The 17007-nt window shown below is 30.3% G+C and overlaps 1 protein-coding gene across 1 annotated transcript in view; it reads right to left on the reverse strand.

The window, feature by feature from the left end:
• Window positions 1-31: 31 nt before the first annotated feature.
• The window catches only part of LOC111701731 (potassium voltage-gated channel protein Shab), a 24292-nt gene continuing 7316 nt past the window's right edge, over window positions 32-17007 (reverse strand). Inside the window, exons 8-22 of the mRNA XM_023473139.1 lie at window positions 16015-16105; window positions 14458-14526; window positions 13427-13479; window positions 13059-13116; window positions 12678-12761; window positions 10425-10518; window positions 8933-9030; window positions 7183-7290; window positions 6763-6825; window positions 6129-6214; window positions 4493-4583; window positions 3176-3278; window positions 2287-2396; window positions 1688-1784; window positions 32-590 (exon numbers count right to left, since the gene is read on the reverse strand). Of these exons, the coding sequence (XP_023328907.1) occupies window positions 547-590; window positions 1688-1784; window positions 2287-2396; window positions 3176-3278; window positions 4493-4583; window positions 6129-6214; window positions 6763-6825; window positions 7183-7290; window positions 8933-9030; window positions 10425-10518; window positions 12678-12761; window positions 13059-13116; window positions 13427-13479; window positions 14458-14526; window positions 16015-16105 (1249 nt within the window). The 3' untranslated portion in view covers window positions 32-546. The remainder of the gene's footprint in view (window positions 591-1687; window positions 1785-2286; window positions 2397-3175; window positions 3279-4492; window positions 4584-6128; window positions 6215-6762; window positions 6826-7182; window positions 7291-8932; window positions 9031-10424; window positions 10519-12677; window positions 12762-13058; window positions 13117-13426; window positions 13480-14457; window positions 14527-16014; window positions 16106-17007) is intronic.

The raw sequence follows: 17007 nt of genomic DNA on the forward strand, positions 1-17007 counted from the left end.
AAAAAAAGAATAACAATTACTTTAAAAATGCAGAGTAATATGAATTAAACAAAAAAACTGTTTTGTCCCTCTTTGGATGGATAAACATTTTACATAAAATATTCTAATGTAATTAACAAAATCGTGAATTTGTAAGGACCGTGAATACAATTTTTGGTCTGATTTCAACTAATAAGTTTTATGTTTCTTTTCTTTTAATAGCTGTTTCAATAACGATGGGTAATTATAACATTTTAGAATTGATACGATCAAATTCTAGGATCATCTCCGGATTGTACTAGAACCAGTTCTTAACCAGTTTATGATGTTTGGAATGTACAGTTATTGTTGAACCAGTTTGAAAAGTTAGTCGTATTTCGGTTGAACCAGTTTAAAATGTCAATCGTAATTCGTTTGAATCAGTTTGGAATGTGAATCACATAGTTCGGTTGAACCAGTTCTGAATGTGCATTGTAGTTCGGTTAAACTATGTTAGGAATTGTGAATTGTAGTTCGGTTGAACACAAAACTTAATCTTGGATTCATCTTTGAATCCATTAAACCGTCTCAATCCTTGGAGCCATGATTCTTCTGACAATTTAGCAGTTCTTCTAAAAATATAGAAAAACAAATTAGTCAAAGTTTATGGTTTGTTCAATTGACCGCGGTATTCTATAATTTGTCTAATTAAATAACAATATTGGAAGATTTCGAAGATTTTCTATTAAAAATAATCTTCAAAGTATGTTTATTAATCCTTTATTTTTTTTCAGCAGGAATCGGCGAGTTACTTAAGGAAAAAAGCAACACAATAAAAAACAGTCAATTTTAAGATAAAGGTTTAATGGGAGTGACCGGCAATGTTTGGTAGTTTAACTGAGAATGCAGTTTTGTACAGATTTTTTTAGAACTCATTTGAGATCTATCAGACGTTTTTAGGGTACATATATATTCATTGTTTAGCAAAAGTGCAAATTCAAAATTTAAATTCCTCCTTCATCGTCCCCTCTGGAGAGATGATTTTGAGAATCGGGTTTTTAAAAAATATTTAATAACAACGACGAAAAATGTAACAAAATTCTGAAGTAAATTTATTTGAATTAGAGCTCTGAACAGTAAACAGAGTAAAGAATATATTTTACATTTTTTTCGACAAAACATTATTCTTTACTCTGTTGAGCTATGTCAGCTCTGTAGCCATATTTACCCAAATTTAAACGTTTGCTTTTAAGATTTTTTAGGATTTACTTGGAACAAAATTAAATGTTCACCTAAAGTCTAAAGATGAAAAATTGTTATGAAAATGTGAAAAATGTCTATTGGCTAATTTAATGTACGTTCCGGTGGTTCGTTTAATTTGCATCGATTTTTTTCAGGGTCCAAAATTGACATATGTGTAATGACAGGCAATGGTTTTTAACATTGTTTACTCTGAGCATGTGCTTTTCAAACATTATGCAAAATTTAAACCTGTCAGAAAATAAGGGCAAAAAACGTTCCAAAATAAACCAGCCTGAACCTAAAACTGGTTTGAAATCTTTGCAGTTTTATTAAAAATTAAAATAAAACTATACAACAACTATTACAATGGGAAGGGAAATTTTTCTTTTGGGTCAAAAATGACTCAAAGAAAGGTTTTAAACGATCAGAACTTAAAATATTTTGATTTTATCCAAACAATTGCGATCTAAATTTATTTTAGAATAACCTGCACTGTGCACAGAACCGGTTCTGGGGGACTGTGGTATGACTGAGAATGGTCCTGGTTTATTTTGCAGTACACCAATCAGATTTTCTCTTTCAACCTTGAATTAGTTGGATTTGAATTTCTTTGCCTCAAAATTGCAACATGCAGGATCTCTAGTATTAGGGGACCAAATTACAACATGCAGGTCTAGTATTAGGGGACCAAATTACAACATGCAGGGTCTAGTATATAGGGGACCAAATTACAACATGTAGGGTCTAGTATTAGGGGACCAAATTACAACATGCAGGGTCTAGTATTAGGGGACCAAATTGCAACATGCAGGGTCTAGTATTAGGGGACCAAATTGGAACATGCAGGGTCTAGTATTAGGGGACCAAATCTGAATAATAGCGCGGAGAGCTTAAAACTAACAATAAATGTCATTTCCCCTTTTCAAAACTGAAGAAAACCAAGAAAATTTGTTCCTTTAGGAACATTTTTTTTGTAAATATCTGCATGAAAGCTCTTTCTCTAAATTATAAGGTAAAATCTAAACTTGAAATAAAAAGGTATAAAATAACAAAACTCGTAAATTTGATTAACAAATTAATTTTAACCTCTCTGGAGGCTTCATCCTCAATTCTAGCCTCGGCATTGTCAAACTTCTTCTTTGCAATGACCTCTCTCTTCTTCTGTTCCATATAGTAAGCTCCAAAGTTCTCGACAACTACAAATTAATTTTAAACTTTAAATAACTTATTATTTCGAGTGACGGATGAACCTTTATTTATTAGATGGCATGTCGGATTCACAACAGTACTACTCAAACTTAAATTAACTATTTAAAATTGTATATTTTATGTTGGTCATAACCGAATAAAGTGTGGATTTATGAAAGCAAAAAGTTGTCCGAATTTAACACTTCTTTAAATAAAAATAACGATTTTTTATTGCAACTTTTCCCAGCCTATCTAACAATAAAGATCTTAGGGGATATATAGGCTTACATCGAAAAATATTCGATGGTGATTGCTTCTAATCTTAAAGCTATTTGTTGCGTCTATGAGGAGAAAATTGTTAAAAACGACTCTATACCAAAGAACGTGGCGTCCATAGAAATTCAGAAATTTGCAATATTAAACTCGGATAGTAAAAAAATCAATTTAATTCCAAACAAATCATTCAGATTTAAAAACTTATAATTATCGATTTTTTTTTCGATGCATTCGTATACAGTTGATATTTCATAATATTTTATATTTTCTATGATTCGAGAGTTACTTTTGAAAGCATTCATTCCTGTTTCGAGGACTTTTGGTAACCTACCTATGGGTATAGGAACCTACCTATGGGTATAGGAACCTACCTATGGGTACAGTAACCTACCTATCTGTATAGAAACCTACCTATGGGTACAGGAACCTACCTATGGGTATAGGAACCTACCTATAGTGTACAGAACCTACCTATGGGTGGGGGGACATACCTATGGGTATAATAACCTACCTATGGGTATCGGAAGTGCCATTACAAGAACACCGGAAACACCGCAGCAGGACCCGACAAGCTTCCCCAGAGGTGTTATGGGAGACAGATCACCGTATCCAACCTAGAATAAAACATCGAAATGTGTTAAAAACATTTAAATATAACCAAAGTAAAAATTATTTTTTGTCCAATTTTAAAAAACTAATTTTTTTTTATAAATCTATTTAATTGAAAACTTGATTACTTAAAATTGTCCAAAAAAGGCAGAAAAAAATTTACCGCTTCAAATAACTAACTAACAATGGTCTTTGATTCAATATTTAATATTCAACAGGCCTTTCTTAGTGATAAAGTAATATTAAAAAATTCCCTTTAAAGCACAGTATTAGAGAATTAAAAATATCTTACTTATAATGAAGGCATGCAAATGTGTGTAAAAATTACAAAAAAGACATACAACCTATTTCGTGCACAAAAAAAGTAATATACCATGATTTGAGCTGAAGAAAAAGCATATGTATTTATTTATGAACCCAATAGACCCTCAACTATGTGTAGTTTTGAGTGGCCATCTATGCAAAGATGTCAATGCCCAATTTACAATGATATCCTGAAAAGCTTTGTCTGATTAAGTATAAATTAAATATACATGTTTTTCTTTATTTTTACTGGTTATTTAAATTTGCAGTTTCTCTGCAAATGTGGCTCGTTTTTTTTAGCTAAAATAAGAAATGGAAAAGTAAAGCTTAAGTCAAGACCCGGGTTTTGGATGGCCCTTAAAATTTCATCTCAGGAAAAAGACGATTTATTCTACATTTTTTTCAGATAAAGCTTCATAGAGTATCATTGTAAATCAGAGAGTATCTTGAAATTACCCTTAGAGTCTCTTTAAAGAATATAATTTTATTGACCAACAATCATCCAATAAATAAAACCTTTCATTAATTAGTTCAGCAGAGATGGGAATTAACGAAGTAGAAATGACTATTAATTAACTTTTAACAATTTATAAATTCTAATCTCAGAAACAACAAATATATTCTTTAAAAAATGCAATTCACATATTGTGTATTAATTTTTGGAGTGACCAATGTTATTTTTTCATATTTCCTGTGTTGCAATGTCGACGAAAAGTCAATGAATATGAATCAGAATTCCAATTGCAAAGTTTTTTTAATTAGCTCAATTTTTCATAACAAAGACAACAATTAAAAGCCAATCTTTTACGATTTTTAACGCTAGTGCTGCAGTGAAGATACATTAAAGCTTTGAAAACTGTTTACATTACAACAACAAGGCCTGGACAAAATGGCCGCCATTGCCACGTGGTCTTACCGACGTCATGGTCTGAATAGCCCACCACATGGACTCAGGAATAGAAGTGTACTTGCTACCTGGGAAGTCCTTTTCTACAAAGTAGGCTAAACTGAAAAAATGTTTAAATAGACACAGTCCCTTACTTATCCATTTTATTTTTGAGCCCATGGTTGTCAGATATGCCTGGTTCAACTAGTTTAAAATTGTCTGAAGTAAAAATGCACAAATCTGGATGAAAGAATATTGCTTATATGAAAATTGTAAAATATGTAAAATGTAAATTGTAATTACATGCATGAGTATGAGGACTTTGTGTTAAAGAAATGGGTCTAAGATAAATGTTTTAAAGAGATACCCCTTCAAGGGTTTTCTAAGATGCAATGATGAAGATATCTATGTATAATGTCAGGGGTGTATATTTTCCTAAAAATTATTTCCCCCCCTTTCAGAAAATCATTTACCCCCCCCCCCTTTAAGATTGAAGGGAGTGCTAATTTTCTATGCGGTATTTCACTGTATAGGGGAAATTAAATTTTTCCATGGGGAAGGGGGGTGAAATTCTTAAAAAAATATACACACTGGTATAATGTTTTTCTTTCGAATGAATGAAAAATCGCTAATTCAAGATGGTCTAATGATGTGAATAGTTACATGCAAAATCTTGTTTAAGCTGTTAAATTTTTATGATAAAAAAGAGGATTAAAAAAGCAGCAATAGTCCTGTAGGAAGGCTACGTCTTTTGAATTCATGCTTTCAAATGAAGATACATTTTTTAAAGATTCTTTATAAGTAAAATTTTCAAAGGATTCTTATATTTGAAAAAAATAAAGGTAGATATAAACTATACAGGGTGAACTTAAAGTTCTAGAAATAAGAAAAAGTTAAAAGAAATTATAACGCTCTGAAAATAAAATGTTGCAATTGTTGATAAAGCTCCTGAAAATTATTGAACTAATTAATGAATCCATTTCTAATTGCAGTTTAGAATTTTCTCTCAAACTTGTTTAATTGTTATTAAATGTAAAATGAACAATTTCATACTCTAATAACTTTCTATGATCTGGGCAATATGCATCGTTCTCTTTAAATATTGTTGATAGGATCCTGTTTCAAAATTATATTCTCTACAAGTTTGCTTTTATTATGTATTCTTATTCTAACAAAATATCAACTAAATAGATTTTGCCAGTTTTTATTTGGTGTTGGTCATACAGGCGTACGTCTTTTGTCAGAGTATACATTTTGATAATAGCAAACCTTCAGATAATAAAATTTTGAGGTATGATTAAGAAATCAAATTCTTAAAAACCTTTCAAGAAGACTACCGTTTTAATTTCAAGCAACCCTCCCTTTCAAAAAGAGAGGTATTCACTATTCTCAACGGTTTCCTTTAAGCCTTTATGTGATCAAGAAATAATCGTTTAACTTTAAAAGTGTTAAATTTTCTATGACAATTTTCTTAATTGTTTCTGCAGATGAAAACTGCAATATAAACATTAATTGAGAAACTTTAATTGACAAATATCAAGTATCAAAAAGAAAAATTTGGATATTTTTCTTCATTCTTGATGAGACACAGCTTTTCAGGATACCGCTATACATCTGTGAATTAATTGTTACTTGAAATTTCCGTCTACAGTCCCTTCCACCTTACCTTCCAAATATAAGCATTCCCATCCCAACAAACAGGAGAAGGAGAGACAGCTCCTTGTAACTGCTCTTCATTGTGTGAGCAATTGCCTGAAAATATTGCTCTTCATTGTTTGAGCAATTGCCTGAAAATATTGCCTCTCAGGAGCAATGTGAATTTGTCTCAAGAAATTCTTTATTTTGGTCAGTATCCAGATAAACCATTTTTAATGAAAATGGTTATAACCATACTAATTATCTTTATAATGATAATAACATTGATGAAAATAATGATAACAATAATCATACAAATAATAATAATTATAGACAATAATTATAATTATAATAATAATGACAATAATAACAATAATAACAATAAAGATAACAATAACATTTTTTTATATCGTTTTTGTTTCTTAGTTGTAAACTTGTAATTTTAGTCCAAATCATACATTTACGCATATTGTAAGCATATTTTGAAAATGAAAACTTAAAAACATCCTTTCAAACTCTGAGTAAGATCAATGTTCTGAGAAAATACAAATTATGTTTTGAAAGCTACCTGTAATCCAGTGGAAGATCTCTTGAAAGCTACCTGTAATCCTTTAGAAGATCTTGAAAGCTACCTGTAATCCTGTAGAAGATCTCTTGAAAGCTACCTGTAATCCTGTAGAAGATCTCGCCAGTTTAAAGATTCTCATTATTCTCGCAATTCGGAACACCTACCCATTCAACATTTGGATATTAGACTGTTTTTTTCTTTGGTTTTTTCTTTATGTTTATCTTTTTTATTTGTATACCCTCTATAATTACAAGAACAGTTCAAAGCAAAAAAAGCAATTTAAAAAAAAAAAAGATTAACTTTCAATTTTTTAACTTTACTTTTGGGTTCGTTTTGACGTTTTACATAAATCAAATTAATTTTCAACAAAATTAAACCGTTAAAAATAATTTAGTTTACAGAATTTTTTGCAGCAGTGCAACGGCACAACATCTTGAAAAAACAAGGCCCTAGACTAAATATTTTGCGGCTTCTGTGCACAACACCTTAAAAAAACAAGGCCACTGACTGAATCTACCTGAATCACTCTTGACATATCTTCAAACTCAGTTTCGTTGGACTCTGGCTCTGGAGTAGTGGTTGTTGTACTGTTCCCCGGTAAAACCAGTACCAGTCCCAGGTTATCCTGTACACAGATTTATGTACAGTATTTCAAATTTCCATATTGTGCAGTGTACATTACATTTATATTCTGCAGGCTGTACTTACATTTATATATTTGTCACTGCATACTTTACATTTATGTACTGTACAATGTACTTTACATTTCTATACTTCAAAGCGTACTGTATTTATATACACCGAGTAAAAAATATTCTCTACTCTACCTATATAAATTTTTTTAACATAGTTTATAAAATTCTTGATTAATAGCCTTGACAATTAAAACATTACTTGTGGAAAAGATTTTTTAAGAATATCTTTGAAAAAAACCAAAATCTTAAAAGTATTTTAAAAACTAATTTAAACCCGGAGAGTAAGTAGAAATTACATTAAATTTAGTCAGGTTTATAAAAGCTGGAAATAATTCTATTCAACAACATAAAAGCAAATACTTAACCATAGAGAATAGAATATATAGAGAGGAATTTAATGGAAAAAAGTGTAACACGGCCATTTTGTTGTACTGTTTCCATACTGCAGGTGTACTTCACATATTTATGCTATATAACCTGGGCCCTGGAATATCATTTTATAGAAAATCTAAAATTATTGTTAAAAGAAAACCAAATTATGAAATAGGCTGGTTTCATAATTGACCAATGATCATTTCACGTAGACTCTATGCCTTCCACTTTACAAACGATGATTTTCCGTTATAACTATAAATAAAATGATGTTTTTATTCACCTAATTCATTATAAAGTTTATTTAACAGTTTAAAAAATTCGAAATTGAAATGGATAGTCTAGGGAACATACTGTATTAATGTACTCTACTGCATATAATTTGTGAAAATTTATATGATTTGTACACTTTGAACTCCCTTTCAGGCTGAAAGGGACTGAAAAAAATCAGACCGAGAGATTCTTTTAATTCCTCTCTATATATTCTATTCTCTATGTACTTAACAGGTCTGTCATACTGCATACATTACATATATTTCTATAGTTTGATAAATGATGTAACGAATCTATTATACTTCATATATGATGTATGTATACGTAATAAACTAAACAAAAGAAGGCTGAAAATAAAGGATTCTAATGAACCCTCAGAACTCAAATAATTCAATAAACTTAATCGAAAACATGACAAATAACTTTTTAAACTTTCATATTAGCTGCTTTATTTTTTAAGAGAAAGAAAAGAGTATTTACAAAAATAAGAGGTTATTCATTTTTTGTGCAATCAATAAAACATTTCACCAAATTTAATTAATTTAAACTATCTATGCCTGGTTCAAAGATGAATCGCAGATCCCCTGCTTTTTGGAGTTTCTTGGAGCAAATATTATTTAATTTTTGGATCTTTGAAGAGCAAATATTTCCTGCTTTTTGGAACTATGAGAAGCAATTAATTTCTAGTTTTTGGGGCTTCTTGGACCAAATATTTTCAGTTTTTTTTGGAAATACATGGGGCAAATATGTCGTAATTTTTAAAGCTTTGTGAAGCAAATATTTCCTGCTTTTTGCAGCATCGTGGAGCAAATATTTTCTAAACTTTGAAGCTTTGCGAAGCAAAAATTTCCTAGTTTTTGGATCTTTGAGGAGCAAATATTTCCTGCTTTTGGGAGCTTTGTGGAGCAAATATTTCCTGAATTTTACCTCCTCCACAAATATCAGGGAAAGGTAGTATGGTAGAATTGCTAGGACATCAATTACATTCATTGGTCCCTTCAAGAAATGCCATTTGTTGGGAGCTCCTAGAAAAAAAATCACGTTGAAGGATTCAACATTTATAAGAGTCTTTTCTTGATTAAAGGGAGTGTTCGCAATCTTACTTCTATCTGTTGCGTCTATAAGGAGTAAATTGTTAAAAAAGACTTATATCGAAGAACGTATCGTCCATGTACATTGAGAAAGTTGCAACATACTACTCGGATCATAAAAAAAATCAATATAATTTCAAACAAATCATTCAGATATTACAACCTACAGTCATCGATTATTTTTTCAAGGTAATTGCAAATTGTTAATATTTCATAATATTTTTTATTTGTTTTGTATACAATGCACTTAAAACACAGAAATAGTTGGCCCCCAAGTGTCTCTGCTCTCAATGCTTTGAATGATTAAACATGGCACACACCAAGTGGAAAAAGGGTCGCTTTAGTGCATTGTATATAAAACAAATAACAAATAGTATTACATATTAACTATATACAAATGCGTCGAAAAATAATCGATGACAATGGATTGTAATATCTAAATGATTTGTTTAATTTTGAATTAATTTTTTTACGATCTGAGTCGTATGTTGCAACTTCCTCCATTTACATGGACGCTACGTTCTTCTGTACAAGTCTTTTTAAACAATTTTTTCCTTATAAAAGCAACAGATAGAAGTAATATTAGTAGCGTTCAAAATCAATTATTAATCGCCGTAAGCCTATACCCCCTTTCATTTTTTGCGTTTACTCCCTTTAAAAGAAAAACTGGTTCATTTGGTGTACCGTCCTGTTTAGCCTGGTATAATCTACATGTATATTGTACAGCCTGCTCTAGCTGGTTATAGATTGTTCTTGAAATGAGCACAACTTAACAGTGAGGGATAACATTAAATGCGGGGTAAGCATTTATTTTAAATTTAAAAGTTGGATGTTGATGTCAAGATTTCAATAATAAGGATACTTCAAACCAAGGTTAAAATGCAAGGAAAGTTAAATGCGGTTGCGTATACTCTGCGTACATATTGAAACCAGTTCTCTCTGGGCGGAATTTGTAAACAAGAAGAGATGCATCAGTGTTCGTTTAGTATTCGAGGAGGTTAATAGAATTAAATTTTGACAATTTTGATAATTCACATAAAAGTTTCCTATGACCAGAATATTTCATTGATTTTTTATTTGAAAGATGGATCCCATGTCAGGCTTTGACATCCGCCTTGTGTTTACATTACCCCCCAGAGACAGTACACTGCAGTACAAAAGATGCACACACCTCTGAAATAACTTTCCTTGCATTATACCCTTGCTCCAAACAAAGGTTCCGACCTAAGATAACTTAAAATCAAATTAAGCATGTAACTAATAATTGGCTGGTTTACTTAAAATGACGCGGAAAGTTTTATAATATTTAAAGGTTTGTACTCTCCTACCTGCCAATCTTAGAAAATATTCCAAGGTGAACCAGGCAATGCAAACTGCCTCAATCAATGCAAAATATGCATTATCAACAACTTGATCATCAACCTGCAATATATATCCCTAGTTACAGAAGTGCGCAATTTTAACGTGTGTTACATAAATTGTTTAAATTTCAAAGTAGTTATCTATATATTTATACTTTGCTCGTCTGTCTGTTTGTTTGTTACCAATAAAATTCAAAAAGGCTAAACCGATTTGGTCCAAATTTTGTGTTGGACCTCACATGGCCCAGGGAAGGTATTTTTAACTTTGATAATTTATTTTTGGATAAGGGTTGTGGGCACAAGCTCACGCATACAAATAAAAACGAAATATCAATAAATCTATTTCCAGTTTGTTATCAAAGTCTTTCTATTATTTTGTTCTGCTCAAGATTAGTTAAAAGTCATACACCCCAACGTTTTGTGTTGCGCCATTGTCTTAAAAACTTGACTATGGGTTACCCTGTAAACCATAGTGAACACTTATTTTGCGCGGGCTGATCTTGCTTCCTTTTTTCCTTAGGCTTAACTATTTGGTTTGGTTAATAATATGATTTTTAATAATCGCATTAAGCGTTATTTGCCAATGACTTGTAGAAAGCTGGATTTTCAAACATAATTGAGTCATGTTCTTTTGTCCTTTTCTCAGTCAGTCATGAAAAGTAAAAAGAAAGAAATTAGGAAATTTTTTTTTCCTTTTAAGAAATGATTTTGTTTCTTTTGTCTTTTCTCTTCCATCTAACCTTTCCTATCTTTTTTGTTCTCTGTGTTCACTGGCTTCGTAAAAATTCTCTCTCAAATTATCCTACTTAACTCTTCCTTACTTACTAGTGCTATCCTTTCTGCACTTTAATTGGATCAGCCTGTTCCCAGGGAAGGTATAGTGGGCCGTCAAAAAAGAAAAAATTATTCCTGGAAAATTGTTAGATTATTTTAATGCGCTAATTTGAAAAGAAAAATTTGCCAAAATACTACATAAACTCGATGGCGTTGTCTAATCCTTTTTTTTACTAAATTATTATTATTATAAAGATTTATTCACACACAAAGATATAAATACATTTATAAATGGTGTTGTTTAAATTCGTTTAAATAATTTGAATATTTAGTTTTACAAAAGAAAAAAGAAAAATACGCAAAATTATGCACAAATAGGAGACATTTATGATTACTCATTACATAACATATTTATCATTTCAGTTATTACGTAATCATCGAATCCTTCAACATATAAATTATTCGTTCTTGTATTTAAAAGTTCTTGTAAAACCGGAACTTTCCATGCATGGTCCAATGGGACATTAAAATATTTCATTTGATTCATAACTAACATTTTACTAAGAATAGTTTATGATTTGATTAATTTGGTTGTATTTTCATGTATTTAGTTAGATATCTGATATCTCTTGATATTAGACAATTTCTTTCGGATGTTGTAATTTTAAAACTTGGGAAGCTGCCACTTGGGAAATTGTATATTTGGGAAGTTTTCACTTGGGAAGTTGCTGTTTTGGAGAAGGCCGTTGGGAAAGTATATAACATCTTTTTCATACTATTTTTTTACTGTTTACACAGATAAAAGGATGAAAAAGCCTCCAATACAATAATAATAACTGTTAATAAAAGATTGAAAAAAATAGGTTTTTACTGAGAAAATACAAAATAGTTTCTAAAGATAAAATTGCCAATTAAAATAAACGAAGAAAATTTGATTGATCAGTTCCGAAAATAAGTTTGTTATCCGTCTTTAATAATATGTTAATGAAAGATTGAGCAAATTATCTTTTTTTATTCATAAATACAAAATTGACAATTTTACCTTTCTTAGGAAAATATTGTCAATTAAAATTAACGAAGAAAATTTGATTGATGAATTCCAAATTTAATAAATTGTTATCCATCGTTTGGATGTATCGATAAAAACAAACATAACCCTTCCCCCCCCACTTCACCCAAATAAAGTTAAAATGAACCAATCTTTTCATTTTTATGTATATTATACTTAATACTGCATTTGTGCAGTATTAATATCATAAAACTTTCCTTAAAAAAAGGTATTTTATTTAATCATCTGATTCTGTAATATTATATTCTTATCCAAAACGTTTTTTATATATGTAAGAAATGAATTCTGATATTTTACCTTATTCAACACTACATTCTCACAGTTCAACTACTATTCCCTAGCTAGTCACTTCCTTTTATAACATCTTATGATCTTACCTCGTGTTTAAACTCAGGCATTGTGTTGAGACACATTCCTACCGTAGAAATAAGAACAAGAGAGATGGAGAACAAGGATAGAATCTAAATTTGGAAAAATCTACTAATTTACAAAATTGGAAACTCCACAAAAATCATTGTATCTTCAATGATTTAAATTCAATTTGCTGATGAAAAATTCTAAGATATCATAAATAAAAACCATAAGGGAAAAAAACTAAAAAAAAGTCCGTTACTTTTTAATTAAAAGATAGATGAATGTGTTAGTACACATTTTTGGGACGAAAATTAGAAACAATTTAAACATGGTAATAAATAAAATTCAAAATTTCTCACAACCAGATCCCGCCCTTCACCCCCCTCCCCCACCTAATCTAATACCTTTGCAAAAATAGAGGAATTCGGTTTCTCCATCAAATCCCATAAACATTTCTGATACCTGAAAAAAAATTATCAAAAACAAAAATAGAGAAAGGAAATTCATCATGTACAACAAAATTTTACATCCAGAGATTTGTAAATCATGAGAATAAAAGCAAAATCACATAAATTTCAAGCCACCAAAATTAGCATTATCATTTATCAATTTAAAGTTAAAAATTTGCAAATATTGAGTCATTCAAAAGATATACTTTATTCATTAATCTGTTTTACTGCCAATGATATCAATGTGTTTAACATCTTCAAACTTTTTTATCGGAAATCAAAAAAAGAAAAAATGAAAAAATTCCCAAAAATATATTTGTAACCTGGCACACGGTCCCTCACCGAAGTATTCCTGATCTACTACTGTTGTGTTAACCTGCAAATATTACAATCCTATATTTTAAAATTAATCTGATTTGTGTCTTTTGACTTTCGGTTTTTAACAATAAACCATTGCTAACAATCAACCATTGATAACAATCAACCATTGATAACATTCAACCATTGATAACAATCAACCATTGATAACAATCAACCATTGATAACAATCAACCATTGATAACAATCAACCATTGATAACAATCCACCATTGATAACAATCCACCATGGATAACAATCAACCATTGATAACAATCCACCATTGATAACAATCTACCATTGATTACAATCAACCATTTATAAAAATCAACCATTGATGACAATCAACCACTTTTAACAATCAACATTCATAAACGAATAAAAACATGCATCAATGATAACCCCTGATAAAAATCAACATTCATAACGATCAATAATTATAAAATTTTTGCACATATTCAAAATCTTCGGAAAATTTCCGATTTATAGACTATTTAGACAAGAATTAAAAGTTTGTAGCACACAAATTAAGGTAGTAATGGAAGTTTAAAGCTTGCCATTTTGGCTTGGTTGAAATTGTTGCATATAATACCCATTCAGTAGTTAAGTATTACAATTTTTAAAGAAATACTCGCATCCTTTGATATACAACATCAAATTTATGAATTTAGTCTATATTTTAATGTTTTGTATTTCATATCCTTAAATATCCGGCCCTGTATTCTAATTGGTCGTGTACTCCAGTTGTACACAATGGAACGCATTGCAGAAAATATCGCATATTCTAAAGCTTTTTATAGATGTCTGCACTCTGTTATCTGTGGTATCAACGGATCGTGAATGTTACATGGATTTTGACAATTCTGGGACACTCTGTACATTGTCTGAATGGAACGAGTTTAGTATGTACAAAAAAATCTGTTGAAGATTTTTGATCACAAATGATTTAAAATAAATTAAGATCTTTTTCACAAGTCTTATTGTTCAATAATCTTACCTTAGAATTCTTTTTCACTTCTTCCACAACATGTTCCTTTGTTCCTGTATACTTACCCTCACAACACGGCTAAAAATACATTCTTTTTAAAGTCAAATTTATTAAAGATTTATGAGAGTAATTACTAAAACAAAATAAATAGATTCAATTTTATTTAATATTTTTAATTCTGCACAGAAAATATAAGTTCCTGGATATTGAATTGAAAATTAAGATTTTTTTTATAAAAAAATATTTTATAAGAAAAAAGTAGCAAACATTTTCAAAATTATTGATTTCTTCTGTTTTAAACAGCGTGTTGTTGGTACACGGTCGGTCGTTCGACCCTACCTGCCCCTTTGCCATGGCCATTGCATGCAAAGATGGCAATGTTCAATTTACAATGGGACTCTTAAAATTTTTGTCTGAATTTAGTATGAATTAGATATCCATGTTTTTGTTTCTTTAAACTATTTTTTTTAATTTGCGATTTTCTACAAAAAAATGACTTGCGCAGTTCTTTCCCATTTTTGATTAGATTAGGGTTCAAATGTAGCGTTGCATATCGGGGTTGCCATCTTTGCACAGAAGGTCACTTAAAATTACGCGTACAGTTCCTTTAAATCCTTCAGAAATGAAACTAGCCAAGAATTTATTGTAGATGTAACTAAATTTTTAATATTATCCTTAGATTTAGATTTAGGGTGGACAAATTCGAACATTTTTCAATACGTTCGTTGGCTGTTTATTCTTAACGCTACCGTTTATTTATTTGTAAATAAAGTTGCCGTTCATTAACGATCTCGATTTATAACGGACTAAACGACGTATAAGTTGTACTGTTTATATTGAATAGGATTGGGGTTTTAACTTTCAAAAAAATAAACTCAAAATATATTGATATTTTAAACTTTGATTATTTGATTTAAAATAATTTGTAGTTTGATTTAACAAATATTTATGATATTTTGTTGCAAAGATAAAGGGATTAGAAAATCTGAGTTTGTGCCTGAGACTAAATATTCTTTTATTTTTTCTTGAATTATTGTGATAGAAATATCCATAGAGAATAGAATATATAGAGGAATTAAAAGAATCTCTCGGTATGAATTTTTTCAGTCCCTTTCAGCCTGAAAGGGAGTTCAAAGTGTACAAATCATGTAAATGTTCACAAATTATATGCAGTAGAGTACATTAATACAGTATGTTCCCTAGACTATCCATTTCAATTTCGAATTTTTTAAACTGTTAAATAAACTTTATAATGAATTAGGTGAATAAAAACATCATTTTATTTATAGTTATAACGGAAAAACATCGTTTGTAAAGTGGAAGGCATAGAGTCTACGTGAAATGATCATTGGTCAATTATGAAACCAGCCTATTTCATAATTTGGTTTTCTTTTAACAATAATTTTAGATTTTCTATATAATGATATTCTAGGGCCCAACAGGTTATATAGCATAAATATGTGAAGTACACCTGCAGTATGGAAACAGTAAAACAAAATGCCCGTTTTACACTTTTTTCCATTAAATTCCTCTCTATATATTCTATTCTCTATGGAAATATCTAACCTCTAGATATATATCATCAATCATCCAGTAATCCAGATCTTGGCTGAAATCCATCACACACAGCTCTTCCAGTACATACAGTTTACCAATCCTGTACAATGTAAATACAGTTTACAATCCTGTACAATGTACATACAGTTTACCAATCCTGTATAATGTACATACAGTTTACCAATCCTGTACAATGTACATACAGCTTACCAATCCCGTACAATGTAAATACAGTTTACAATCCTCATATTGTACATGCAGTTTACCAATCCTGCACAATGTACATGCAGTTTACCAATCCTGTACAATGTATATGCAGTTTACAATCCTGTACAATGTAAATACAGTTTACAATCCTCATATTGTACATGCAGTTTACCAATCCTGAATTCGACATATATAGGTTGTAATATCTTAATACTTGATTTTAAAACCAAATCAATTATTTACAATCTAAGTATAAAATAATGAATTTGTAAGGGTTCTACGCTCTTTGATATGAGTCGTTTTTAACCCGTTTCTCCTTATCGTGCAACAGAAAGAAGTAAGATTAGTAGAAATCACCATCGAATTATTTTCAACGTTAAAGCCTATACCCCGTGTCATGTTTCGCGGACATCCCTTTAAGGACCGTTAGTTTACAAATCCTGTATACGCTTGTTTAGTACTTGTAGACTGTAATGAATAAGTCCAGGGTCGGATACAAGGGGGGGGGGCGGGGGACATTCGCCCCCCCCTGACAGATTCAGGGAGGGGCGTAGCCCCCTTTGAGATTTCGAGGCAAAATTTGTTAAATGTTATTTTTAACGATAAATTTATAATTAGAAATTTGTAAGAAACTAGACTTAAGTTATAATATTGTTCATATCTATTAATGCTCCTTAATCAATACTCATTTATCAAAATTGTAATATTGTTCCTAATTTTCATGCATTTAAGTATAACTAGTAATTTCTTTTTGTTCTTAAATTGCTAATGTTCCTATTATTGTTCCTGTTCCTA

The sequence above is a fragment of the Eurytemora carolleeae genome, unplaced genomic scaffold, assembly GCF_000591075.1.
Source record: "Eurytemora carolleeae unplaced genomic scaffold, Eaff_2.0 scaffold459, whole genome shotgun sequence".
NCBI classification, from domain to species: Eukaryota; Metazoa; Arthropoda; class Copepoda; order Calanoida; family Temoridae; genus Eurytemora; species Eurytemora carolleeae.